We start from the raw sequence: 27,828 nt of genomic DNA, 5'->3' as shown, positions 1-27,828 counted from the left end.
CTTGTAAGAAGTATACAAGGGCATAGGTTTGGTATAGGGCCACACAGTATTTATGAAGCACTAACAATAAAACAATGAGAAATCAATATCCAACGTGACTTGCTCATATTAATACATTTTAGTTAAAGAACACGTAATATATAGCTCCGTGTTAACAATACCAAGTCTTCAAAGAACCTAGCAACATTTTGTAATGCTATAGACATTACCAGGTTAGACTTGAATGAAGATCCAAATACCAACAACTTTAGTTTATCTAAAAGTTGGTTGCTTGCAAGAAATTGTGTTTTTTTTTTAAGCAACAGCAGAAAGAATAAAACCATCAGCCACACATGTGGCAAAATACCTATAAGTAAAAATCCCCATAGTATAAGGAACTGAACACAAGATCGGAATCACACAGTATGAGGACTCCACTGTAGGACAATGGTTACTACTCTTCATCCCAGGTAAGATTCCTATTACAACCACCATGTCCCATTTTCAGGCAAGACATTTGGGTTTTCTAGGGAATGAACGCGAAGACAGTGGAAGGCGGGACTCAGCTGTGATTGCCTAGAGTGAGGATGAGCTTCTAGACTCCAGGGTTGGCCTCCACGGGACGGGAAGAGCAGGAAAATTGATATGATTCTGGGAGAATGATGGATTTCTTGGTGAGAAATTATATCTGATTTATCAGAGTTCCCGCAAACACATTTCAAGTATACTAACTAGCTGGTGTGAAGAGTCATGAGAGACAAGATGGCTGGGCACGAGCTTGTGAATAGCCAAAGCATAAAGGGAAGGAAGAGCCCACCAAGTAAAAGGCAAGTGGATTGTGATTTGGACTACTAAACTTACGTTACATAGTCTATGGTGACCAGTTTGGGGAAATATGTTGGGGAGAAAAGAGACAAAGTTCTTAGTGGATGAAGTGTTGAGTCAATAAGGAGGGGAAAATGCCCTCAGGAAAACTGGAAAGGGAAAGAAGCAAATAAGAAAGCAAATTAAAAATAAACAAGGACATCTTCCAGCCACATCAGTGATCAGAAAAGTGTAATCTCACTTGATAAATATATACCATTTTACTTACAAATGTTTTAAGATTGAAAATAAATAAAATTCTGCATTTGTCGGTACTGTGGCCTCAGTATTTGTGTCCTCACCTCAAATCCATGTATTGAATCTTTAACAGTAAGGAGACAGAGTCTTGCTAGGTCCTGGGGGATGAGCTCATGAGTGGGGGATGGGTCCTTCCTCAGAGCAACTCCAAAGGGATCTACCAGCTTATCACACCTAATACCAGTAGCTGTCTGAAGGAAGTCTCATTAGACCCAGTATCAGCCCGTGCCCTGACCTTGGACTTCAGCTTTTATCCCAGGGAGAAATCAATCTCTGCTGTTGATAAGTCACTCCAGCTGCAATATTTTGTTATCATAACGTGGACCAAAACAAAGTCCTCCTAACTCGTTCTTGTGGCCAGAATCATACAGAAATGCCTTATTCAAACCAACAAAAAGATCAAAAGAGAAAGGGAAACCTCCAAGTTTCACCTGTTTTTAAATCATTTATGGTGACTATTGTTGCAGAGGCACTGGAAGGTAGGTAAAGAGCACAGCACAAAGCTAGCTCCAGGGATGCACTAACCAGCTAATGCCTGGTAGCTTGGATTTTGCAGCAAGGTGGGCTATAACCCAACACAGGCCACACTTACAAATAGCTTCCCTCATGTCAGCCTGATCTCTGCTTTCTACACATGGCCTTGGCAGGTCCTTATTAGAGTTTAGGAACTACTGTTTGCCAGTTACCTACCAGTGAAACTGGGGTCAAATGGACATGGTCCCTGAACCAACAGCCCAAAGGAAGTGGAAAAAGTAATTCCTTGTGCTTTTGGTATATCAGGCAATGATGGGTCTCTCTTGTCCCTGAGCCTACAATACAACAGAGTCTTGTGCTTTTTTGGAAAAATGAGTAAATTCTAAAGGGATAACCCAGACCTGTCAAGACTCTGAGGAACCATCAGCTTAGCCAAGATGTCTGCTACTGGGAAGGCTCAAAAGAGCATCTGAGTGTCTTGGGGATAGTGCTCCTACCGATAAAGTCACTCTGAAGGGATTACTATGATGCAGAAATGAAAAATCTGTGGTTCAGAGTGCTGGGCATTGGAATGATTAGTCTATTTCAGCTTCCAGAAGCACGGCCTTGACCCAGCTACTCAGGACAAATCACTGGATACTTTATTATACCACTGACACATGCCTGATATTTCAGATGGAAAGTTATGAGATCTCTGTTTCTGTCTATCTGTCTGTATACAAGATATGTCTTTAACCCTGGGTAAAAATTCACCCAGGGTAAAATCAATTTGCAAAAGGTTCTGTTTAGTTAGTTTAAAGGAAAGCGAGCACTTATTTATGTAAGTGTTCCCCAAAGTGGAAATCAGAAATGAAAAAATCAAATTAGCTCAGAAATCTACAAGTCTCTACGATTTGGATAATCTCCAGTGAATAAGGATACTGGCTTTTAGTTTAAAAAGTCTCTTATTTACAGAAGACAGTGTCACATGTTGCAGACACATGACTTTTGTTTTCTAACCCGTCAAACAGTCTGTGTGTTACAAAGTTTCTCAACAATAAAAGTTTTTTTTTTTAAAAAAAAAACCAAATGGATTAAATCAGTGTAATTTCCAATAAGAAAAATTAACTTCCCAGCTCATGTTTACCTCAGTTTTTGACAGATAACTGAAAAGAATTAGTTGTTAGTCAATGGTCCTATGCCACACCACAAGCAAAAGACAAAACAAACAAACGAACAAACAAGAATTGCTTACAGGCCAGCCAATCTACAGAGGGTTTGCATGACAATCAGGACATATGGAAAGCTAGAGGGAGAGACAGAGAAGAGTAGACGGAAAAGGGGAGAGAGGACCCTCTGTGGCAAGGCTACCTACTAGCAATTTAAACATAGCACTATTATAAAATAATGCACAATAAGACTCTGTAGTGGAAATGTAAGAAGGTGAATGTAAGATAAGAATTTTTTTAACTTTTTATTTTTTTAAAAAATGATATATTTCTGTATTTTCTTTAAATGTAGGAGTGCTCCATCTGCATGCCAGAAGAGGGCATCACATTCCTTTACGGATAGTCGTGAGCCACCATGTGGGTTGCTGGGAATTGAACTCGGGACTTCTGGAGAGCAGTCAGTGTTCTTAACTGCTAAGACAGCTCACAGCCCAAGAATCTGTTTTTTTTCTTTCTTTTTAAAGGTATAATGCTGATCAAACTTCCCCTCTTTCCCTGTCTCTCTTCCTGTTCTCTGAGTTTGTTGAAATAGTATCTACCGGCATAGCCCAAGATGGCCTTGAACTGGACCCTTCTACTGGTCTAGTTCTGGCTTTACTAGTGTGCACCACCACTCTTGACCTTAGTCATTTCTGTGTTCAGTGTTGATGGAATCCATGATCTTGAGCTTGTCAGCATATATAGGTAGTCCTCTATCAGTGATGTGCAAGCCCAGGGGGAAATGCTCAGCTCTTGAGAGGAGATTCTAAAGGATTTTATTTGCCTTTTGAATAATTTGATTAGGAAAGATTCTTTTTCATTAAAATAATTTCCTATGGTTCACTATTAAAACGTTACATTTTCTGTCTTTTAAATAACTGTAACTTTCTGTATTTGGCTTTGAAATCTGTCACTGTTTTAAAGAGACAACTGCCTTTGATCCTATTTAAACAATGTTTTTACATTTTTTGATGTTTTTGACAAACTTCTGCAAATTGAATCCTAAATGAAGCCTTTTGATTTCAAACTAACTTGAGTCTTTCCAGAGGGCTCCTAGCAAGCTCAAAGGAATTTGTTCTTTCTGTTTATAAACACAGAGAGATTGAATTAATTAGGCTTTTCACAGTAGATGATGGTTAACGTCCCTTACCTTATATCTGTGTGGATAGATGCCATCAGCTTAGGCCTGCCAGAAAGTGTATGAGACTCTTGGACACCCAGTGTGTCCCGAGACCATGCGGTCAGGCCAGTTTCTAGTAACAAACACACTGTTTATAGTGAGCCCGCATCAGTCTTTACCACAGCCCTTTGACAGCTGTTCCCTTAATCTGATGCGTTTCCAAAGGTTCTGCAAGGGAACCACGGGACTGCAAGAGGAACCATGGGAAGATGGGCAAGCACAGCATTTGGACAGCTTCAAGGTTGTGAATTCAGTTGGACGGCAATATTCAGAATAACCAAGCTGACAGATTCAGGAAATAACTTTTTGGATTTCCTGATGTTCTGTTTCCTAGAATCAGAGAACCCATATTCTCTCTGCACTGGAGCTTTCTGAAACTTTGGCAAAGTATGCTTTTGTAAACAAAATGAACGAGAAGCTTTCTCTGCATAGTCTAACTTTTGTGGAATGTTGTGATTTGTGTAAATTCATGGTGACTCTGTCCTCCACTAACAAGACACAGCGGTGGGTCCTTGGCTAAAAAAAGTCTAATTGGAGATTCCTTGTTTCCAGAAAGTTCTAATGGGCTATGGTTGACCTTCCAGGTCCAGTAAGCCTCCTTGGATATCACTGGTGCTAACTTGAAGGTCTTTTGTGGGACTGGGCAAATACTTTGGCTGTATGACCCATCAGCCCAAGTTTAATGAGACTAGATTTACTCTGCTTAGTCATCCGTGATTGCCTTTGGCAGGAGTAGGCGATCTCAGGAAGAAATCTGGTTAGCAGAGAACACCAATGCCCTCAGTGATGGCTCTAGCACTGTCTAGTGCCTTCAACTCTTGTTTTATTTCTAAATTATTTTCCTTTCAGCATCTTCCTCTGACTGTTAAAGCTAACGTTTCTACTTTTATTCCATTCTTCTGATTTGCCACACTGGAAACTGGAACTGCCCCTTCCTTCACGGCCTGAAGACTGGATCTAGAAAAGCTACTGCAAGCTTTAGAGAAATCACCACTCCCACATTTGCTGCCAGTTGCCAGGCTGTGCTGCGTAGCCGCTGTTCTGGGACACCTGACAACACCACCAAGGATATTCAAGCTGGAACTACAACTATTGGCTGACACTGCCCCTCCACCCCACACAACTTAGAGGTGCTGGGAGCTGGGAGCTGGGAGCTCTTTTCAGCGATGTTCTCAGCATGCATTTGTTCTGACTTTTAACCTTTGTCTTTTGTTTCCATAGAAACATGTGTTAAACCTCTATGTGCACTATCCAGACAGCTACTTGGGTGGAAACCCTGTAGTGCTGTCTCCTGAATGGACACCTGAATCAAGTGAACGCGGCTTCCTCAACGAAAGCAATTGTTCACAGACTATGTCTAACTGGTGTCAATGTTTTTGAGAGGTAAGCAGTGTCCCCCAGGTCTCAGAACTTACTGGGGAGGATGTCAACAAGAGGAGGATGCATTTGTGCATTGTTGGGAAGAGGCCTTCTCCACAGCAGCACAGCTGTGGCTTTTCCAGCCAGATCTGTACGACACCACAGGCTGCCCGCTGGATAAAGGAGAGGTAGTGTTTTCCACCCCAGTGGCAGTCTGGAGAAATCTGAAACCTAGCTAAACTTTATCTAAGAAAGGGAAAACTGGCGGAAAAGCATGTGCTGGTTCATCGGTCTTTCTTTTCATTAAGTGTAGGTGCCCAGACCTGAGCTGCAGTCCTGTGATGGTTCCTTTTTAATTCCCGGAATCTCTGCTGTCACTGATTTCCATGAAAACCAGGCAGCCAAAACCACATGACCACAGCCACTCTAAGAATCTACAGGAATTCTGGTTTCTGACATCATGTACATAGGAAAGGAATGTGATGTGAACATCAGTAATACCCAACAGCTGGGGACAGTCTCAACCAACACAGAGAATGGCCAAAGGAGAGTGATGATTATTAAATGAAAATAAAATTAACCAGGGAGGCCAGGACTGACCTATGACTGAGTTGGCAGCTGCAACGGCAGAGAAGCTTACAGAGCTGTCTTCCTAGCAGCTGTGGCAGCTCTAGCCTCAAGTCGTGGATAACAGTAACACCAGCTAGGTAGCTATCCACCCTACCCAGTGAGAAAAGCATCTCTGTCAGTGTGCCTAGCATACCTCAGAATCCTACTGGTCACTCTTGTGAGGCTGTGCTTGGCCTTGCCTCCTCGTTCAGCAACAGATGGTTTCCCACTCAACAAAATTTTCATGTCAAGAATATCTCTCTGGATTTCTTTTGACATGGCTGGCCTATTTCCTGCATTACTGTTGTGGGCTAGTTTTGTTTTCTCCCAAAGCCTGTGTCATTTTTCTACTGTTCCTGATAGAAAGCTGACATTTTACAACCCTATAACCACCATCCCCCAATGTGCTGGTTAGTTTTGTTAATTTGACACAAACTTGAGTCATCTAGAGAAAGAGAACCTCAACTGAGGAATTACCTCTATTAGACTGGCCTTTGGGCAATACTCATTTTTGATTGATGTAAGAAGGCCTAGCCCGCTGGGTGCAATGCCATTTTCTGGGCAGGTGAGCAAGTCGGTAGGCTGCATTCTTCAGTGGTCTTTGCTTCAGTTCTTGTCTCTAAGCTTCTGCCTTGAGCTCCTGCCCTGGCCTTCCTTGATTATTGACTAAAGCATATAAGGTTTAATAGCCCTCTTTAAGTTGACGTTGGTTATGTCTTATCCCAGTAAGGAAAAACAAAGAAGAAGAATTGATACCAGAGAGTGGAATTTCGCCGTGATAGAGCTGCCTATGTTTTCAGGGAGGATCGTAGCTGAATTTGGAAATTTGGGTTGGAAAAGTCATTGAGGTTTTGGAGCTTAACGAGCTTTAGAGGGAACTTGGAAGATAATGCCAAGAGAAATGAATATGGGAGAGGTTTGGCTCTTGTGAAGTTTCAGGGGATAACAACAATTCTACTAGGCTCCTTCAAGTGGTTTTGAATTAAGAATCATTTTAAAGAGTGTTTTATTTATTCTTCTCTCATACAACATATCCTGACCACAGATTTCCCTCTCTCCACCCATCCTCTCCCCGTCTCCTAGATACAGTCCACACTTGTCTCCCCCACTAGAAAAGAGCAGGCCTGTCAGGGACATCAACCAAACATGGCACTGAACGAGGCAATAAGACCAGGCACAAACTCTCACATCAAGGCTGGGAATCTCACCCCGTCAGAGGAAAAGGGTCACAAGAACGGGCAAAAGAGTCAGAGACAGCTCCACTCCCACTTTCAGGATTCCTCCCCAAAAGAAATGAAATCTTTGCTTCGATGGGGGCAATCAATGTTGCTTAGATAGAACTGAAGAATCAGTTATGATTAACAAGAGGCCAGCTTCATTTGGGTGATACCCTGGGAAGTATTTCCTCAGGATTAGCACAGTGGAGCTGTGGTCCAGAGGGAGCCAAGACTGCTTCTCAAGCTGGCAGCTGAAGTTGGTAACATGTGTCTTCCGTGTGATGCTGGCTTCAATGGTATGAAAGCTGCAGGTTTGAAGGAGCCATTGAAAGAAGCTGATGCTTTGCACTGTGAGAAGTCAGGAGAAGTCATTGATGTAGTGGAAATATCAGCATGGAATGGGTTCTGGAGAGAAGCCAAGGCAAGGCACTAGGTTGCAGGATAGTGAACTGGCCCCTGAAGAGGCCAAGAAAAACCATTGCTGAAGATGTAGGTTCAGCAGAAGCCAAGGCCTCAGCATATCTGAGATTCCAGGTTTGTGGGTTAATCACCCAGGTGAACAGTGGAGCTGGCCTGAGTCTAGTAGATAAGCTGTGTATGTTGTGGATGGCAGAGCTAGAGAAAAGGTTCTGCCTACAACTCTTTGGAACTCAGAAGATGGTGTGTTCTAGACTGTGTACTGAACTATTTATATTGTTGGAGTTTTCATTTGCTTGTTCTTATATTTTTGGTTGTGAGCCTAGCCTTTAACGGCTCAGCCATCTCTCCAGCCCTCATTTGCTTGTTCTTATTTCTATTTCCTGGATATTCTTTTTTGGAGTAAGAAATTATTTAAACTTGGTTTTGATTTATAGGAACCTACAGTTAAGAGAATTTGGGTATTTTAAAGAGAATTTAATCTTTCAAAGTGTTTGAGAATTTTAAAGACTAAAAGTAACACTGTTTTATATTATGATAGTAACATTAGATATTAGGGGATAAATAAAAAAGGAAAGGTTGTGGTTTAATAGTGATATGCTTGAATGTTATAATGATAATGGGTCAGTTATGCTTGTTGTTACATTGACACAAATTAGAATGACATAGAAAAATGGAAATTGAAGAATTGGCTCCATTAGATAGGCTTTTGGCATGTCTATGGGGGTGTTTTCTTGAATAATTATTGATGTGGAAGAGACGTCCCTGGGCTGGTTATATACAACACGATTGTATAAGAAAGGAAACTGATCGTCTAGTTATCTCACTCAACACAATCCTTCTAGTCCCATCTATTGGTCTGTAAATTTCATTTTTATTTATTGCTGAATAGTATTCTATTCTATCTGTCTCTGTCTGTCTATCCATCCCACATTTCCATTACCCAGTCATCTGCTGAGGGACATCTAGGCTGTTTGTTTCCTGGCTGTTGTGAGTAGAGGAGCGATGAGCATGGCTGAGTAACTATTGTTTAGTAGGATGTTCGTTCCTTTGGGCATACACCAACAAATGACATTGTTGGGCCATACAGACATTTTTAAAATTTTTAAATTTTTGAGAATTCTTCATACCAATTTCAGAGTTGCTATACCAATTTGCATCCCCACCAACAGGGAATGAGTGTTCAACTTTCTCCACAGCCTCACCAGCATTTGTTGACAGTTATTTTGTGGATCTTAGTCATTTTTACTGAAGTAAGAGGAACTCTTGATGTCATTTTATTTTGTATTTTCCTAATTGCTATGAATAATGAATAAATAATTTGAAGTACTTATTAGCCATTTTTTTAAAAATTTATTTAATACTTAATAATAATTTTTTGGTTTCCGGGCAAACTTCCCCCCCTCCCCTTCCTTATGGGTATTCCCCTCCCAACCCTCCCCCCATTGCCGCCCTCCCCCCAACAGTCTAGTTCACTGGGGGTTCAGTCTTAGCAGGACCCAGGGCTTCCCCTTCCACTGGTGCTCTTACTAGGATATTCATTGCTACCTATGAGGTTGGAGCCCAGGGTCAGTCCATGTATAGTCTTTAGGTAGTGGCTTAGTCCCTGGAAGCTCTGGTTGCTTGGCATTGTTGTACATATGGGGTCTCGAGCCCCTTCAAGCTCTTCCAGTTCTTTCTCTGATTCCTTCAACGGGGGTCCTATTCTCAGTTCAGTGGTTTGCTGCTGGCATTCGCCTCTGTATTTGCTGTATTCTGGCTGTGTCTCTCAGGAGAGATCTACATCCGGCTCCTGTCGGTCTGCACTTCTTTGCTTCATCCATCTTGTCTAATTGGGTGGCTGTATATGTATGGGCCACATGTGGGGCAGGCTCTGAATGGGTGTTCCTTCTGTCTCTGTTTTAATCTTTGCCTCTCCCTTCCCTGCCAAGGGTATTCTTGTTCCCCTTTTAGAGAAGGAATGAAGCATTCACATTTTGATCATCCGTCTTGAGTTTCATTTGTTCTAGGCATCTAGGGTAATTCAAGCATTTGGGCTAATAGCCACTTATCAGTGAGTGCATACCATGTATGTCTTTCTGTGATTGGGTTACCTCACTCAGGATGATATTTTCCAGTTCCAACCATTTGCCTACGAATTTCATAAGGCCGTTGTTTTTGATAGCTGAGTAATATTCCATTGTGTAGATGTACCACATTTTCTGTATCCATTCCTCTGTTGAAGGGCATCTGGGTTCTTTCCATTTTCTGGCTATTATAAATAAGGCTGCGATGAACATAGTGGAGCACGTGTCTTTTTTATATGTTGGGGCATCTTTTGGGTATATGCCCAAGAGAGGTATAGCTGGATCCTCAGGCAGTTCAATGTCCAATTTTCTGAGGAACCTCCAGACTGATTTCCAGAATGGTTGTACCAGTCTGCAATCCCACCAACAATGGAGGAGTGTTCCTCTTTCTCCGCATCCTCGCCAGCATCTGCTGTCACCTGAGTTTTTGATCTTAGCCATTCTCACTGGTGTGAGGTGAAATCTCAGGGTTTTTTGATTTGCATTTCCCTTATGACTAAAGATGTTGAACATTTCTTTAGGTGTTTCTCAGCCATTCGGCATTCCTCAGCTGTGAATTCTTTGTTTAGCTCTGAACCCCATTTTTTAATAGGGTTATTTGTCTCCCTGCGGTCTAACTTCTTGAGTTCTCTGTATATTTTGGATATAAGTCCTCTATCTGTTGTAGGATTGGTAAAGATCTTTTCCCATTCTGTTGGTTGCCGATTTGTCCTAACCACAGTGTCCTTTGCCTTACAGAAGCTTTGCAGTTTTATGAGATCCCATTTGTCGATTCTTGATCTTAGAGCATAAGTCATTGGTGTTTTGTTCAGGAAATTTTTTCCAGTGCCCATGTGTTCCAGATGCTTCCCTAGTTTTTCTTCTATTAGTTTGAGTGTGTCAGGTTTGATGTGGAGGTCCTTGATCCACTTGGACTTAAGCTTTGTACAGGGTGATAAGCATGGGTCAATCTGCATTTTTCTACATGTTGCCCTCCAGTTGAACCAGCACCATTTGCTGAAAATGCTATCCTTTTTCCATTTGATGGTTTTGGCTCCTTTGTCAAAAATCAAGTGACCATAGGTGTGTGGGTTCATTTCTGGGTCTTCAATTCTATTCCATTGGTCTATCTGTCTGTCTCTGTACCAATACCATGCAGTTTTTATCACTATTGCTCTGTAATACTGCTTGAGTTCAGGGATAGTGATTCCCCCTGAAGTCCTTTTATTGTTGAGGATAGTTTTAGCTATCCTGGGTTTTTTGTTATTCCAGATGAATTTGCAAATTGTTCTGTCTTATTAGCCATTTTTATTTCTTTTGAGAACTTATTGTTTGGATCCCTAGTCCATTTTGTATATCCTGGATTATTAATTCTCTGTAAGGTGTATATCTGGCAAAGATTCTCTTCCATTCTGTGGGTTCCTTCTTCACTCAATTAATCATTTCCTTGGCTGTACAGAAGTTTTTTTAGTTTTATGAGGTCCTAGGTGTCAATTGCTTGTCTTAGCTCCTTGGTAAATGGAATCCTGTTTGGAAAGTCCTTTCCTACACCTATATATTAGAGGGTGCTGCCTATATGCTCTAGCAGAACCAGTTCTTCAGGTTTCAAAGTGAGGTCTTTGATTCACTTGGACCTAACTTTTGGGCAGGGTAATAGATATAGGTCTAATTTCATTTTTCTGTATATGGAAATACAATTTTTCTGACACCATTTGTTGAAGATGCCATCTTTTCTCCAGTGTATAAATTTTTGTCTCTTTGTCATGTATCAGGTAGCTATAGGTATAAGTACTCATGTTTGGGTCTTCTATTTTATTACATTGGCCCACATATCCGTCTTATGCCAATACCATATTGTCTTTATTACAATAATTATATAATATATCTTGAAGTCTAAAATAGCAATTCCTCCAGTATATTTTTTTTTTGCTGAGATTTATTTGGCCATCAATGTCTTTCCTGGTTCCATGTGAATTTTAGATTGTTTCTGGTTTTGTGAAAAATGTTTTTGATATTTTTATTGGCATGATATTGAATCTGTAAATTGCTTTTGGTAGGATAGTCATGTAGCCCTTGTGCGTCTCTCAAGAGTTGAGGCTTGGCTCTTATTATCGAAGACACTAACCACACACTTGGGGCAGACATAAGACTTGGATGACTCAAGCTGGATCTGACCTGAAAGCCTCTTTCCTGTGGTCCTGCTTCCACACTTTCAAAAATACTATACAAACTTCTAAGGGAGGGAAGCAATTAAACTGTCCTCAGCTATAAAACCTATGAACCACAGAAATGACCAGCATGGAAAGATATGCATAAAGGTGTAAAAAGTAGCATTCTTATGTTGCTGGCAACCAATAGCTGTCTAATTGAACTTATGGCCCATTCAACAGGAGGGAAATCATGCCTGGTATTGGAATCCTAGCCAGGGTTAGTCATGGTACCTATTTCTGCAAGCATGGTGCTGGGGAGGTGGATTTTCAGAGGCAGTAGCAAGAAGGCATGCATTTCCCCTGAGTTAAGTGTATCCTGTGTTTGTGTTATTGGTTGTTATTCTTCTGTTCTTGACCATGTCTATATCCCAACGAACTACAGAGGAGAGCTTACAGTCACAGCAACACCCATGCTCCCAGATCCTTCTTATGCCCCTCCCCAGGTAATCCCTTGCTCCCATCAAGGCCCCCTATCAGTCACAACATCTTCCCGTGGAGCATGCTATATCCTCAAGAACACAGTCTCAGAAGGGGTACAGAAAGCAGCCTGCTAACAGTGCATCAGAAGCGAGGTGTAGGGTCCCAATTACACTTTGAAGAAGTGAGTAGTTTATTTGCTGACTTCATTTTATAGATGGGGAAACAAACAATTGCCTACTTATCTCAGATTTCTGCACTGACAAACATGTATCTATCTACATGTAGGACACATTAGCCATCAGTCAGTGTAACAGCCCTTCTCAGGGCTTATTCTGCTGCTTTATATCTTACGTTGGTGGTTCAAATCCTCAGTTACTGAGGAGTATGTGGCTTATGCAACTGTTTTCAACTGTTTCCCCACACAATAAAATGGAAGTGAGAATGCTTCTTGTCAGCTCAGGCTTGAAGATGGGCAGCAGGTAGAACTGGCCATGGTGCTGATGCTTGGAGCCACGAGGATGAGGCCTACCACTAGGTTCATCTTAGCCACTGTTCCAAGTTTGGTGAAGTTTGTAGGCATAATGCTTTTGTGCACTGTGTAAAGGTTGTCCTTGTATTATTCAAATGCTGACTTCTCTGCCCTCATTTCTCGTTTCAATCTGGACACGGCATTGTAATGCTTAGGTCAATAATCCCCCCCTCCCGTCTCATTTGTGCAAACAATTCTTGCCATTTATTCTCTGTTTTGTCAATAAATTCTGATCGCTGAACAGATGGGCAGAAGAGAGAATAGGGCAGAACTTCTGTCATACAGGGGAAGGAGAGAGGGTGGGGCAGGTTTGGATTGGCCATGAGGAGGATAGGGTCCAAGAAGACACCATGTGAAGAAACCATCTGAAGTAGAGAGAGCTAGAACATTTTAATTTGCAAGTATCATGGGGATGGGGCTAAGAGGTAGCTAGATTAGTGTAGGGCATGTTAAGGTAAGTCATATAACTGCCCAAGTATTGAGGTACCTCTTGAAATAAATCTTGGTTCCTCTGTGTGGTTATTGGGGACTAGTCACTGGATTAATAAACTGTTTACACTTGCATTAGGATAATTCATTTTACAGAAGCTTCTGAGGTTCTGGTGGTCAGGAAGACTTTCTATCTCACAGTCCCTGGGACTATAGGAAAAGGTGATTAGCCACACAATGATTTTTCACAATCATTGACCTGGAGAAATAGGCTCTGTATCGTCCATTAGAACACATGGGGACAACTTCCAGGATCTCAAGACATTAAAAATTAGAGATCTCAAGTACTTTGCATACATGTTGTAGTATCTGCTTATAACCTGTGCATCCTTTGATATGCTTACGTCATCCACATGGCTATGCTAACTAGCAAGATGTAAGCTCCATGCAATAGCTGTTTTGAGGTATTGTTTAGGGGAAGATGAACATCTGTTCATGTTCAGTATAGGCACCATGATTGTGCAGCACAAGAACCATAGGACACTGCTTTGCATCCCAGTCTAGCTGAATGCAAGGGCAAATAACCCATGGGTACTAGGACAGAATATGTACCCAGGGTGATTAAATCATCCACAAATTAAGGATACCCTTTAGCATTCTCAGGAAAATTTATTTTCCACAACAGTTATCACTTCTCTCAGCTGAAGCCTCAGCCAACAGGTTTTCTAGTGTTGTGTAGCTCCAGACACAGAATCCTGAGTCGGAAATGAAGTTTTATTCCTCCCGTAGATTGCAGGAGACCCCAAGCTAGTCTTCTTGGAAGGGTGGAGTGTCACATCAGTATATTCACTGGCTTCTTGCAACAGAGTCCTGGTGTCAACTCTGTAACTTCTCTTTCTGAGGTCATGATTAAATCTGGTTGGGTGTCTTAGGGTAAGGGGAGGGGTCCTGAGCTTGGGCTCCTACCTGTCAATGGAAGATAATTGCAAAATCTTGGGAGATTTCTCTGTCATTTAAGAGGCCATAATAGGTAAGATGTAGAGCATGTGTCCCTAGTCTTTCTTGGACGAGGCTCTTCCCTGCATGGTATCTTCTGATCAGGGATGAATTCACATCCCTTGTTCTCAGAGTATCAGTGGCTTCTCCTTTGACTTCAGTGCAAGAATGCTCATAAGGTGTTTACCCTCCAATCACTTGCCTCTTCATCAGAGGAAGTGGAGCTGCTGGATCCTTTTGGGACAGGCTCCAAGCTACAGTGGGGTGATGAAGGTCAGTGGTCACTTAGATATTTGAGAGAAGACATAAATGTTTAGCTGCTGCTGCTGATTAGAGGTTACTAGGTTACCAGCTCAGCTGCAGCAGAAACTAAGTCTCTCACAAAGAGTCTAAGTTCTCATGGGGATATGGTGTTTTCTCATGAGGTCATAGTCATCCCTTAGAACTTAGCTTTTCTTGAAGACATGGCCTTTCCTGAGGACACAGACCCTCCTGGGTATACACATCCCCCTGAGGATATAATTTTTCTTGAGGTCTGTGTGGCCACAGTTCCCTCATGGAGATTATGAGCCCAGTTCAAGGGTGATTGCAGAACGAACTTAAGCCTGTGTACCTCTAGGGTGATTTTGGGCATGCTCAGGAGCTATTGGGAAGGCAGCCCACAATCAGTGTGACAGGCTTTCTCCTATTCACACACTTTATTTTAAATACAACTGAGTGTTTCTTTCTAGTGGTGAGATAAATAGGGAGAGAAATTTATTTTAAAACCTCCAAATGTAGAATTTCTGAGGTAAGACAATACTCAGAGATATTTGGTAGCTTATCCCACTGAGCATTTTATACATATGCAGAGTTTATGATTTTAAAACAAAAAGGCAGCTGACCTAGAAGTGACAGTCTTTGCTTTACTATCAAATATTCTGACATTTGATTTCAAATTTGTGCCTGGCAGACCACCCAGATCTAATTGCTAGGAGTCCCTACAAAATCCAACACAAATGGGGTATTTGGTGTCTCCAGACACTGGTGTGCTGACAGGAAAACAGATGGTTTTCCAGGATTTGAACCTGAGGCTGCTTGACCTGGCATGACCTAGGGTCTCTTCTTTAGATGCCTTCTACACTCTAGGGAGGTGAAGAAGAGCTGGGAATTTAGCACACCGGAAGCATGGGGCTTTTTAAATCTCTCTTTGGAGGATCTGCACCCACCACAGAGAGATGACTCGGGTAGGAGAGGACCAAGAAGCTCATTGAATGCTGTCATCTAGAAAATTATGTCTACTCTGCGTGGGGCTCTTATTCTATTTTGTCAAGTAATTTACCTCAAGATAAGTTTTTACCTTTAAAGAAGAAATTACTTTGACTTATGATCCCAGAGGGAATCAAGACAGGCTCTTAAAAAGGAGAGAGGGGGACACTGTAGACTGAGGCATATAGATGACTTTGGCTTATACTTTCTGTGGGTGGCCATCTTCATAGACTGCTCCTCAGACCTTTCACTTTCTGGTTTGCATCAACTTCCAGCTTTCGGGTAGTATTTCTCAATGGAGGGGCTTGAAGAATCTGGAGAACCACAGCATGTTCCTGGTCAGCCTTTCCCTGTCTTGTTTATCCTTTGGCCTTGAAGAGAATTACTGGATTACTGCAAGGCATTAAGCCTGTGTGAAGCTTCTGTTAAAGCAGGAGTCAGCAGGACAGATAACTCAATCTGTCTTCACAAGGCAACTTCTTGATGACACTTGTGTGAGTCCAAGGTCAGTCACAGGCCCCTGTGTGTAACTGTGATTCCAGTTCTTTGCCACACCATCTCTGGGGCATAGCTCCCTGCCTCATCTTTTCAAGTTGCCAAGACCATCTTGTCCACAGCTGACCTCACTCTGCCGTCCCTGAGCCTTTCCTCCTCACTACATCTGGCACTAAGCCCAGCACACAATGTGCCTTACACTACGAAACACAAGCCTTCTGATGCAAGGTAAAACAGAGACACCACAACATAGAATGAATAAAACCTAAATGGAAATGAGCAGATGCCTATGTTCCTGAGAGCTCCTGCTGGAATCTGTCACCTGTGAGCACAGGAACTGGCGTCCAGAAACTCTCATCCTGACACATCCCTGTAGATGGGATTCTGGATTCTCAGAGAGGCTCCCCGTGAATTCCTCCTTCCACTCCCAGGACTCCCAGCCTATTAGGCTGTTAGGGGTCAAGTGTCTTCATGGCGCCAGCGGGTTGGTGGTGTGGTTTGTACCATCAACCATGATAAGTGTGAGGAGAGTATAAGTATTTTTAGGAATATCAAGTAATACGGAAGAAATGTGTCTACTTGACACAAGTGCCAAAAGCTCTTTTCTAAATTTAGTCCAAGTGATCCTTTATTTGAGAGCCAGGTGGGAAGACATAACAGAGGTGGTTCCTTGTTCTCAAGTGAGTTGGACATATAGGCAGCTCAGCTCAGGGTACTATGTCGAAACCCCAAGGACCCTAACATCTCTCCTCCAAGAGATTTCTGACACTTTAATTTGATCTTATTATTCTTCCATGTGTAGCTGAGCCTATGGTTTTTGTTACGTGTATTTATTTCTCCTAATGTATTTTGAAACCAATGGCCGTCCACACAGCTTTCATGGGACAATAGGACTACACGTGAGTGGGATACCCTCGAAACACAAATCTGAGGAGAAAATGCAATGCTGAAGCAAAGCTCAAGCTGTTTTAGACAAGAAGACCTGGGCTTTCCCCAGGTCTAGGGCAAGTCTAGACTCAGGCTCTTGGCCACCAGAGCAGTAGCAGGCATGGGTGCCATCTTGTGTAGTGGGTCCTAAATCCAATTAGAGAATGACGAACTCAGGGGTGGTTTTGTAGGGTTTTTGTTTCCTATTGTTTTGTTGGGAGATTTTCTATTTTACTGATCTTTTACATGTATGTACATTTTGCTGTCCAATTTTGTGCTTTTGTGGATTCTTTGTCTGCCTGCCTGTCTGTCTGTCTGTCTGTCTTCATGTGTTTTCTGTGTCTTTTCACTGCTTTTTTTAAAAATGTAGTTTCTTTGCCTTTTGAATTTGCCTTTTTTAAAATAGAGTTGGATCTGGGAGGAGATGAGAGAGGGAAACCACCACCAGAATATACAAGAAAGAGGGGGGGAACTGGTCTTCTACATATAGTCATCTCTCAGATGCTTCTGTAGTCCTTGACAAGGGGCCTCAGCATGGGCCGTGTGTGTGTGTGTGTGTGTGTGTGTGTGTGTGTGTGTGTGTGTGTGTGTGTCCAGAGCCCAGATACAGTCTGTCCTGTGCTCAGGGCATCTGTGATGGCACTGTATTTGCCATGGTTTTATATTTCAAAGAGTCTGAGAAGCAACCTAGTATCTGAAGTATTTAAATTGTGTAAGCTGCACTTTGGAAGCATTACTCATTTTGACTGTGGTCCACCATTTCTATTGCCTTTTGCATTAAAATATTTTGACTTTTTAATCCATTATTATAAATTTATGCTATTTGAAGAATCTCTGAAATGTTTAATTAAGAACAAAAATAGTTCTAAAAACAGACAGACTGCACGAGGGATCAGAAGCCATGCCTCACACAGGCAGGGTTTAATTATAGCCCCCTCAGAAGCACCGAATGGGCCTCGGGAGTTTTCCAGTGTCTCAGGAAATATTCCCCGAGTGTGACCTAGGAGAAATCAAGGGAAAGAGAAGTCTTGTTCTGCAAGGACGCACTGGAGCTTCTCACATCCTGTCACTCTTGGTAACCGGAGAGAGCTCAGAGTGCAGGCCAGAGATCTTTGTACACAGGAGAGGTAAGGCATGTGTGGGGGCATGTCTGGTCCAGGCCTCTCTGAAGGACCTGCACATGGGGCTAGGAAGAGAGTGTTGAAGCAGCTTCAGGACACTGATCAGCACTTGCTATGTTCAGATATGAATCAAAGCCCACTTGCAGACTCACAGGGCAGTCAATCCCACCTAGAAATGGGAATCTTCCCAACTGTGCTCCCTCACAGAAGACCCGAGACTCATGCCTGCTTGATCTGTCTCCATGGCCCCTAACCAGGTGATCTTGTCCCACCTGACCAGCTTCAGGGATGGAGTTGAACCCATGACCATCATCCCTGCTCTGGATCAGAACTCAGGTTACTCAGAAGAGGACTTAATAACCATCCCTGTAGACTCAGAACCTGAGCTGAGGTGAGGCTCACTCCCAGAAGGCCAGTGGGCAGCTTCCTAGAGACAACTCATCAAAATGCTTTAGGGCAACTTAACATGCACTCATGTCTTCTGTAAAAACATGTTTCAAATCTTATTCCACATGGATAGAGCCTTGAGTTGTCAAATGGGTTTTTGTCTATCTGTGTCCCCTTTTTGACTACCAAGAATGCAATCCTCAAAGCTGCATGCCAGAGTGCCCAGAATTTGCTTTTTGTTCTCCTATCAAAGGCCCTTGTGGGATTTGTCTCCATATTTGTGGGGGTCCAGTATTATAAAAGGGTGAAACAATGAGCATCATTTGGCATCAAGGTGATGCAGAGGATGGTGCCATTAACTGATGGGACAGAAACAGCCATTTCAGGAATTGGATAAATGAGGAAGAAGAGAGAAGTCTGAGAATTTGGGCCTCTAGTCACGCATGCAGGATGCAGGTGACCTAGGGTGGGGACATTTCTGCTTCAGTAGTCTCTCTGCACCTTGACTTCAGCTGCATTCTAAGTAGCTGCCTTTCGTCTGCCTTCCCCAGGCTTGTGAGCCTGACTCAGTTTAGTGAACCTCTTGGGGTTGGTCTCCAGGATATGTGGGTGGGGTTCAGCGACATGAAATCCAGCACACTCTGTAATCACCAAGTCCAGATCACACAATTGTCCTGTGTGCTCAGCAGCCATTCTAGGGGGATGGGTACCACCCACGGCTTCACCAATAATCATAGCCACAGAGAACACGGGATACACTTGTCACGGAGAAACTAAAGGCAGTGATTACACACAACAGAACAGGCAGGCAGCACCACACTGTCACAGGCCAGAAAAGAAACCTGTTTTCCTGGGGAGTTCATCAAGTGAGACCAAACAACAGAATCGGGTCATCAGAGTGCAGCACAAGGGACAGAGAGGACACAGGTTCCCTGTTCCTACATCTGACCAGGGGTTTATGTATGGGCTCCTGGGTTGGGTAGTGGTCAGAAGTGAGCTGGCATCCATTCAAATGCAAGGATTTTGTGGTCTTCAACAGTGGCTCATCTCTCAGGTTTGTTTTGCTGTGCAGGATGCAGTGTAGAACCCTGTCCTTGGTGTTCTGAGTGTGCTAGAGGGTTGGAATCCCAGCCAACACCCCAGGCCAGTGATCCAGCTGAAGAGGCTGAGAGTCCAGAGTTTCCCTATCTCGTGACAAAGCATGCATGGGAGCAATTTGGAAGGTTGTAAAGTCAGACAGATGAAGGCCAGCGCATCACAGTCTTTTTCCAAGCTCGAGTACCTGTCTGTGGAATTGGTGCCATCAAACCTGAGTGCCTGGCTCACAGGACACAGACAACTCTGTGGCTGCTACACTGCTATTGTCCAGGAAGGCTACTCTCAACTGGTGGGGAGCATTCACAACAACGTGGTGTTTTCTTTCCTTGAGTTTCACAATCTTCTGGTTTTGGATTATAAATCTTAATGAAGAAAGGAAAGCAATTAGTCTGGGTCAAGGGGCAAGTGGGTCAACTCCCGGAAGCAGCATTGCTGCCAGGAGGCAGGAGGCGACCTGAGGCACGGAATGGCTATGTGGAAGAATGTGCGTTTGGCTATCTACAGAGTGTCTGTAGAGGCTCCCTTTCCTTCAGTACCTCACTGAGCAGTCAGCATGTCTTTATGTGACTGGGTTTGTAAGGAGCTCAAGTCATCCTTGCAGTGAGAAGATGCCCCAGGCTGAGGAGGAGGAGACAGTGGTCAAACAGAAAGGAAGGTGCTACAGGGATACACGGGGCTGCCAGGGTGGAGATGGAGCCAGGATTGAGTTAGGAATGTCCAGATCACCAACAATTACATTCCTACGGGAAGATCTACTCCTGGATGTGGTACTCTGTCTTAAAAATGGTTGGGTGAGTGCTGTAGCTATGGCCAGAGAGACTCTTGACAGTTGACCTGAGTAGCCTGAGATAAGACACCAGCAGCTATGAACAGACCCAGCTTCAGAACTTACGAAGATGTCTGGCATTGGACTTGTGTACTGTGGGATCGGATCTGCTTCCCAGGAATCCAGAGAATGGCAGAACTATAAATGGGATGAAGGGATACAGATGGCACGAAGGGTGTGTTGGTCAGGGGACCCCCAGAAGAGTTAGTCTGTAGCAGGTATAACCCACTTACAGGTCTCTCCCATCCAGACATGCTGACAGGTAAGGAAAGCCTTCCTGGGCCTCCAAAATAACGCAGAATCAGCAAATCCCCAAAGCCACAGCATATCAGAGACCAAGTGTGGATCAAGAAGCTGTATTGCTACAAAGGTAAGAAGACCCATGAAGAATGTTGTCTGTTTCCATTGTCCATGAGTGGGGCTTGTGTGGTGGTCGGGCACCTACCTTACTCTCATCCTCGGGGTCGTTGTAGCCACACGCATCTATGAAATCCGGAAATGTCTCCGACCACCCATCACTAGTGCAGTTTTTGCTTATGTTTCCTGGAAAGTAAATTTCAGATGTTTGGTCCTTGAAAGCTAGCCTCAAGGTCAAGGTTGATATGACAAGCTGAAGCCCTAGTCAGCAAGTGACTGAGGCTGCCTAGAAGTCCTTCCTTAGTTTCCCTGCATAGCTTCCCTCCTGAGACTTGACTGCCAGGGCTTGGTAGTGGACACACTGTATCACGGAATGGTAAAAGCAGGACGAGAACTGATTGCAACTGGGAAAGCCCCAGAGAGGATATTCTGAAGCTGAATGACAACCCTAGCATATTCTGAGGTCTGTATCTTTCAGAGTGCTGGTGGCCAGGCCCCGCACCCTGGAGCTACCTCTCCTCTTCTCTGATTTTCAATCCTTGTCCCTTCTCCATTTGACCTGTCCCTCACCCTTCGATGCTTAAGAAGCAGCGTAGGACAGTTTCCATCGGCTATCGGTTGGAGGAAAACTTGCGGTTGAGATTTAAATATTAAGAAATATAGCAGTTTTGTGATTTAAAAAACCCCACCACTTATTCCTAAATAATCTCAAATTTATCCAGAAATGAAGCATTCACTATATTTACAAAGAATGTGGCAGGTGACCACACAGAGTAGAAAGAGAATGGAGCTCTGGACAGACCTGGTAGGGAAGGGACAGACAAGAGCATTCGTGATTTCAACTGACCAGGCTCGATTTCTATTCAAGGTGCCCAGGGTACAACACATGTCCTCATCCTCTGTGGAGCTTCTGTCCCTTGCCCAGGCTACTTGTGGGACCCACAGGGTATAGGACATTACAGTTTTGCAAAGGACTTCGGTGACGTACATCTTTATTTTCAGAGTGGACTTGAGAGGCAGGTGTGGTTTACATTGCTGTTCTCATTCTAAAGGTGGGCCAATGGGGTCCTGCAGGCTGGGTAACTTTTGAGCTTGAGCAAGAGATAGGCTTTCTGACCCAAAGGCCCTGCAATATTTTCTGTTGGGTGATGGCCACCTGTTCACTGGTAATGAGCAGTCCCTGGGCACTGAGAGCTCATCTTCTATCTGGTAATGTACATTAGTAGCCTCTGCCAGATTGGTGATTCTGAAACCAGCACTGTTGGGCAGATGCAACTCCAAAGTCTTTGAAGGACTCTAGGTCCCAGGCTCCATTCGTCTTCCCTGGGGACCTACTGGTATCCCTCTGGAGGCCTCCGACTCAGGCCACAACTGACCCGTTGACATTGGAGGGGACTGCCTCTTTGCACTCATGGCCAAGCTCCTGAGGGAGATGTTGGTGATTGGATTACATAAGAGCTTTTGGAGGTCAGCATGTTGAGAATGGTTGAGATTCTCTAACATGGTCGTGAATGACTAATGAGGTAGGTTAGGGGTTCAGGTTCCCAGTCAGGACCAAGTCCCTAATAACATTACCATCCCTCAGGGCTTCCCCATCAGTATCTGTGCAGATAAAACCATTTTCCAGTTCTCCAAAGCACTGCACTTTCCTCGTTCTAGTTGTGTCTTCTGATCTCTATTTTTCTAGACATATTCCTCTGTGTTATGAAAACCTGGATCCTGAGTCAGGCAGAGGAGCAGATGGCACCAAACCCTCTACAAACGCTAGGCAACAGCAAACTAGTCAGCAAGGGCATGTTTTGTGCAGTGTCCCAGATTCTTTCCGAAACCTTACAACCTTGCGGTAAACGCTCTTGGGCTCACAGTAACCTTCCCTCCCTCTCCCCCTCATCTCCAGTGTCATGCACGTACACTTTTCCTGCTTCTCCACTTGAGAGTTTATCATCCAGTCTTTCCCTCTGTATTTGCCTTGATTGCCTAGATAGGCTCCCGAGGTTGAAGTATTCCTGCTTCCTTAAAGGAGAACTCACTCAACATAGGCCAGATCTTCTCTGGCTCCCTTAGGAGCTCAGCTTTCTTCTTTGGGGAAAAACTGACACCCCCCCCCAAGAAAAAACACTGATGAGCCCAGGGATCAGTGCAAATACCTGGTCTGCTGTAGAAATTGCTGAACACTTTGGGGCAGGGCACTGTGACAGTTTCCCCAATGTCTGCAGGGCGCCAGCATGTGATGTTGTCCCAGACACCGCTGCAAGCTAGAAGGGGAGGCAAAGAGTTAGGTGCAAATCATGGCCCAGGAGAGCTCACTGCTTAGAAGTGTGGCAGAAGAATGATCGAATCTCTCTAATGAGTCCACAAGAAGAATACTGCTAATTAGCCTCCTGCCCAAGGGCTTTTCCCTGAGATACACAATGCTGTTGAGGTAGGAGCGGCTTGTGTGTTCACTTTGTACTTTTGAAGAAAGAAACAGATCTGTGGTTGAAAGTGTGTGAATGATTCAATGTACACTGTGTAGTTTTAAAAAGGTCCTATTTATTTTTAAACTGATGACTGATAATTACATATATATATGTGGTAGATAAGATGTTTGATACAATGTATACATTTAAGGATGAATGAATTAGTGTATCTATCGCCTCAAATGTAATTTCTTTGTGGTAAGAGCATTTAAAAGGAATTATTTTAGCATTCTAGTTTACATTAATTATAGTCAACCCTCTTTGCAACAAGTCATTAGAACATGTTTTTATTGCCCCACTGAAACTTCATGCCATTGAAACGGCATCCGAAACTGGCCTTTGGTCACACCATTCTACATTTTGTTGTATGAAACAGACTTAAGAGTCCACATAAGTAAGTTCTGTGGTGCCTGGCTTTCTGCACCTGACTTATTCTTAACATAATGTGTCCTTTGGGCACATTACGTTTAGGCAAATGACAAGGTTCCTCTTTTGTGATGCCGAACAGGATTCCCATTGTGTCTCCACACCACATTTTAACATAAAAGAGAGCCTTACATTTCTCTTGCTGATTTGCACCTTCAGTGTGGCAAACTGTCTCCTCATGATATTAAGTCTGGAGGAGACCTGAGTCTGGGAATACTCAGGGAAGAATCAGTAGTCTGGTGGGCTGAGCCCGGTTAAGATAGGGGTCATCCTTTGCATACCTTAAACATTTCCAGACACTTAGGATATTGACCCAGTTAGGGTTTCTATTGATGCAGTAGAACACTATGACCAGCAAAGCTAGTTGAGCAGAAAAGGGTTTATTCAGCTTACACTTGTACGTTGCTGTTCATTATTCAAGGAAGTCAGGACAGGAACTCAAACAGGGCAGGATCCTGGGGGCAGGAGCTGATGCAGAGACCATGTCTGGGTGCTGCTTACTGACTTCTTCCTCATGGTTTGCTTAGCCAGCTTTCATATAGAACCCAGAACCACCAGCCCAGGGATGGAACCACCTATAATGGGCTGGGCCCTCCTCCATTGATCATTGATTGAGAAAATGCCTGGATCTCATGGAGACATTTCAACGGAGGATCCTTCTCTGCTGATGACTCCAGCTGGTGTCATGTTGACACGAAACCAGTCAATACCGAAACTTTCCTTTGGGTTTGAGCTGGCTGCTGGGTTTGGTGATTTGGTCCTTCCTGAGTGATAGGTGTTCTGCTATTCATGAACGCGAAGGGGCTGCAAACTGAAGGTAGCATGTCATTACGGTCTTCTGCAGTTTTAATTTTGCTGTGTTCGCTTCCTCTCAAAGGGCTTATATCAGTTTTACACAGATTCAACGTCCCTTTCGTCTACTTTCCTGCTCAGTAACCTTAGGGGCAGGGTCTTCAAACCTAACAGGTGACTGTGGGTTCCAGTCATGGCAACCTGGTCTTGCTCACACACATGCGGGGCTTTGGGGATGGTCCGATGTCCTTGGGTATTAACAGCTCGAGAGTGGATTGTCCTGGAAGGGCTGATCTCCCTAGTGTGAAGGAACCCAAGGATGTCATGTGAGAACAGTATGGTGGCTTCTTGGGCCTTCCCTCCTTGGTTGTATGCAGTATGTGCAGCCAAGGAAGACAGGAGCCAGTGGAAGCAGGACCAGCATCGTGGAAGAACAGCTTCCGTTCCACATCCAAAAGGCTGAAGTTTAAATCACAGAGGCAAAAGCTCTCAAAGGAATCAGGCAAGGAAGCTGGCCCAGACAGTGCTCTAGGATGACGTCATTATGCAGCAAGGCAGGTCCAGGATAAGGCAAAGCCTATCATCATCCTATCGTCACCGGATGAGAAGGAAGGGTAGGCAGGGAAAAGTCTAGAAAGGGGGGAGGAGGAAGAGTATCGAGGAAAGTCAAGATGGAGACCACAGAGCAGGATGATCCAGATCCAGGTGGACTGGGTCGGGCTTGTCTTGTCTAGGTGGGCAGTTTAAGTCTTTAATAATTGGCAGTGAATTTGTTGTGTGGTTGAATTGTGGATTTGGAATTTAACATGTAAATCTAATTAATAAATTACAAGTTTCTGGAACTTTGATTTTACCGGGCTAAAGAGGACAGTGTGTGAAAGAAATGGCTGAGAGGCAGTTGGAGCATGTGGTTCTGGTTCTGTTGCCTGCACGGAGTGAGAACAAGCAGAGCGACTGAGATCTCTCTCTCTCTCTCTCTCTCTCTCTCTCTCTCTCTCTCTCTCTCTCTCTCTCTCTGTGTGTGTGTGTGTGCGTGTGTGTGCGTGTGTGTGTGTGTGTGCGCGCGCGCGCGCACGTGAACTACCACCTAGTGGACCACGTGCGGAGGGGGCGGCTAAAAGGAAGACAGCCGGGAGAGGGTGGCTTGTGGACCGCGTGGTAGAGTAGCAGCTGAGTGGATCCAGCCCGAGAAACTGATAGAAAACGGTCCTTTCTAATTATTACCGTAACACATGGCAGGCTCAAGTTGTGCGGCCTTGTCAGTCTCTCGATATCTCACAACAGATGCAGGGATAAGGAGTGGGTGCTCCTCCTCTGAGCAGCCACTGGGATAGGGTACTTAAATGCCTTACAGTTTCTAGGGTCTTTTCTTTCCAGTCCCCTTTGCTGTCCATGCTTTGAGGCAGCTCCATCCAGGGAACTTCTGAGCAGACAATGCTGGACCACAGCGCAGAGTAGCCACTGTACAGCCATGCCATACATAAAGTGGGAGCGCCTTCGATGGCTTATGTGGAGGTATGGGCCTGAAGGACTTATCAGGTACTCTCTCAAGAGGATCTGCTCTGCTCCTGGTCTCCTCTTTGGACCATGTCCTAGGAAGCTTGGCACATCCATAGGATCCGAGAGGAACTCTAATTCTGTGTCCTGCCAGATGGCAGTTCTGGCCACAGCAAATTCTATGCAAGGAATGGCCATGGTACAAGAAGTACTTTGTCTGGTTCCTCCTGAGGTAAGGGGAAGAAAAAACCACTTTCTATAATAAACACTTGACCTTATCTTGTGTCTCCTCTTGAGCCAGTTGAGCTGAGCCGTCACAACTAAGGCCCTGAGCGCTTTAATTCCTATTATTACGTTTCAGGGACTTTCTTCTTTCTCTCTTCTGTATCCTTCCCATCTCCTCACATTAGAGCACTCTTGCACTCATAAACCTACTGCTCAGTTGAAATGGATGCCCGAAGGGGAATGCTGAGGTAAGGTTTGTAGGGTCCCCTCTGTCTGCTACACCAGAAGTTTCCCTGCCCTGTACTAACCACCAGAGGAAGAAGGACATGGAATTCCACAGGTACTAACTAGTCATTAGCTGCTGAGGCAGGTGCAGAGGGAAATCTCAGACCAACCACTAAGTCCTGCTCCAGGATCTGTCCTCACCTCCTGCTTCCACGGTCTCAGGCACACTACGTGGAGAGGTGTCATAGTACTTCTTTTTATGAGGAACATTATCTACTATCACCCCATGTAGCCAGTCTCTCACATTTTTCATGTTATGTGTATACAATATGGTTATTTTAATTGGCAGCATAATATTCCAAAGTCAGAATTTAACAGTTAAATCCTCATTTCACAACCTCAGCATCCACCATGTTTGTGAAATGATTGATAGGAAACCCAGTGACTAAGTATAGAACAGGGATAAAAAAGAATGCATAGGCTTGCCTTTTTAAAAAGAATTGGCATTCTTTCCCAGTTGAAGAATACTTTTCTAAGAACGCTGGTTGATGAATATGTACAGAATGGTCGGTTAGAGAGCCAAAATATTTCTCCTACAGTCAATCCAGGTACAAATCATTAATAGATAGTAAAACAGATGGTGCTAAGTGCTTCTGAGGCCCCGCTGTTAGGACAACCAGGAGCAGAGTTTATTCTAACACACCAAGTATTCCTTAGGTCTGCTGACCTGTGCAGGGTATATCTTCTTAGGGCTACTTGTGCACGGTATACCTTTTCTAGGGTTCTCCTTCTGGGAGCTCAACTGTGTGCAGTACACTGATTTAAAAGGGCTCATCTGTGCAGGGAGAACTTACCCAGAGCTATCCTGTGCAAGGCACCCCTGCCCAGGGGCTCACCTTCTTGGGGTGTCACTTGTGCACAATATTTACTTCGAGTCTCTTGTGCAGGCACAGCTGTCCAGGGATCAACTGTGTTAGGCTCACCTGTGCTAGGAGCGCCTTCCTGGCACTCACATGTGCAGGCCGCACTGGAGCAGTCCTTTGTTATTTCTCTGCTTGGGTGACTGTTGAGCAAGAAGGTTTTTGTGATTTCTCTAAGTGCTACAGTTTTAAAAAACCTAATCATCAAATCCACTGATTCTCTCTGCCTGTCACCAACCTCATAGACAGAGCTGGATGGAGTTGGAAATTGAATTGGGAAAGGTAATTTTTACAAGTGGTTTGTCCTCCTCTGAACTGTGTTCATCTATTCCGACCTGAATTCTCTCAGGCTGCTGGCCCCACAGAGATGCCACATTATCTTGGTAAAGGAGGGTGCTGGCTTCTCTGCATTGTGAACACAAGAAGTAAATCTGCAGTGGCCTTCTGAAGGAGCCCTGGGTAAGAGGATGTAGGGCAGTTTCAGGATGGCCGCCTCCTCATCTGGCTGCTTACATCCGAAGACCATAGGGTTGGCCTAGGTTAGCTTGGCCCTCGGGACACTCACAGTCTAGAGGCCAAGTCAGACCTGTGAGTTGTTACCCTTAGCCTAGTTGTGCGTCCTGGAGCCTTGCAGGAGCAACTGAGGCCCACT

The 27,828-nt window shown here is 44.1% G+C and overlaps 1 protein-coding gene across 15 annotated transcripts in view; it reads right to left on the bottom strand.

Annotated features, from left to right (window-relative positions):
- Vipr2 (vasoactive intestinal peptide receptor 2) overlaps nt 1-27,828 on the bottom strand; it is a 69,508-nt gene that overhangs the window by 30,225 nt on the left and 11,455 nt on the right. For 13 of the 15 annotated variants that reach the window (XR_015621702.1, XR_015621700.1, XR_015621699.1 and 10 more), the window contains 2 exon segments: nt 22,780-22,887; nt 20,721-20,818 (listed from right to left, as the gene is read on the bottom strand). Coding sequence is in view for 11 of the 15 variants with exons in the window: in XM_087552394.1 (XP_087408520.1) it covers nt 20,721-20,818; nt 22,780-22,887 (206 nt within the window). In the remaining 4 variants the exon portion in view is untranslated. 15 annotated transcript variants of the gene reach the window in all.

The sequence above is a fragment of the Rattus norvegicus genome, chromosome 6 (genome assembly GCF_021556685.1).
Source record: "Rattus norvegicus strain SHRSP/BbbUtx chromosome 6, alternate assembly SHRSP_T2T, whole genome shotgun sequence".
Lineage (NCBI taxonomy): Eukaryota > Metazoa > Chordata > Mammalia > Rodentia > Muridae > Rattus > Rattus norvegicus.
Note: the sequence above shows the minus strand (reverse complement) of the source record. Positions and strands in the feature narration are given on the sequence as shown.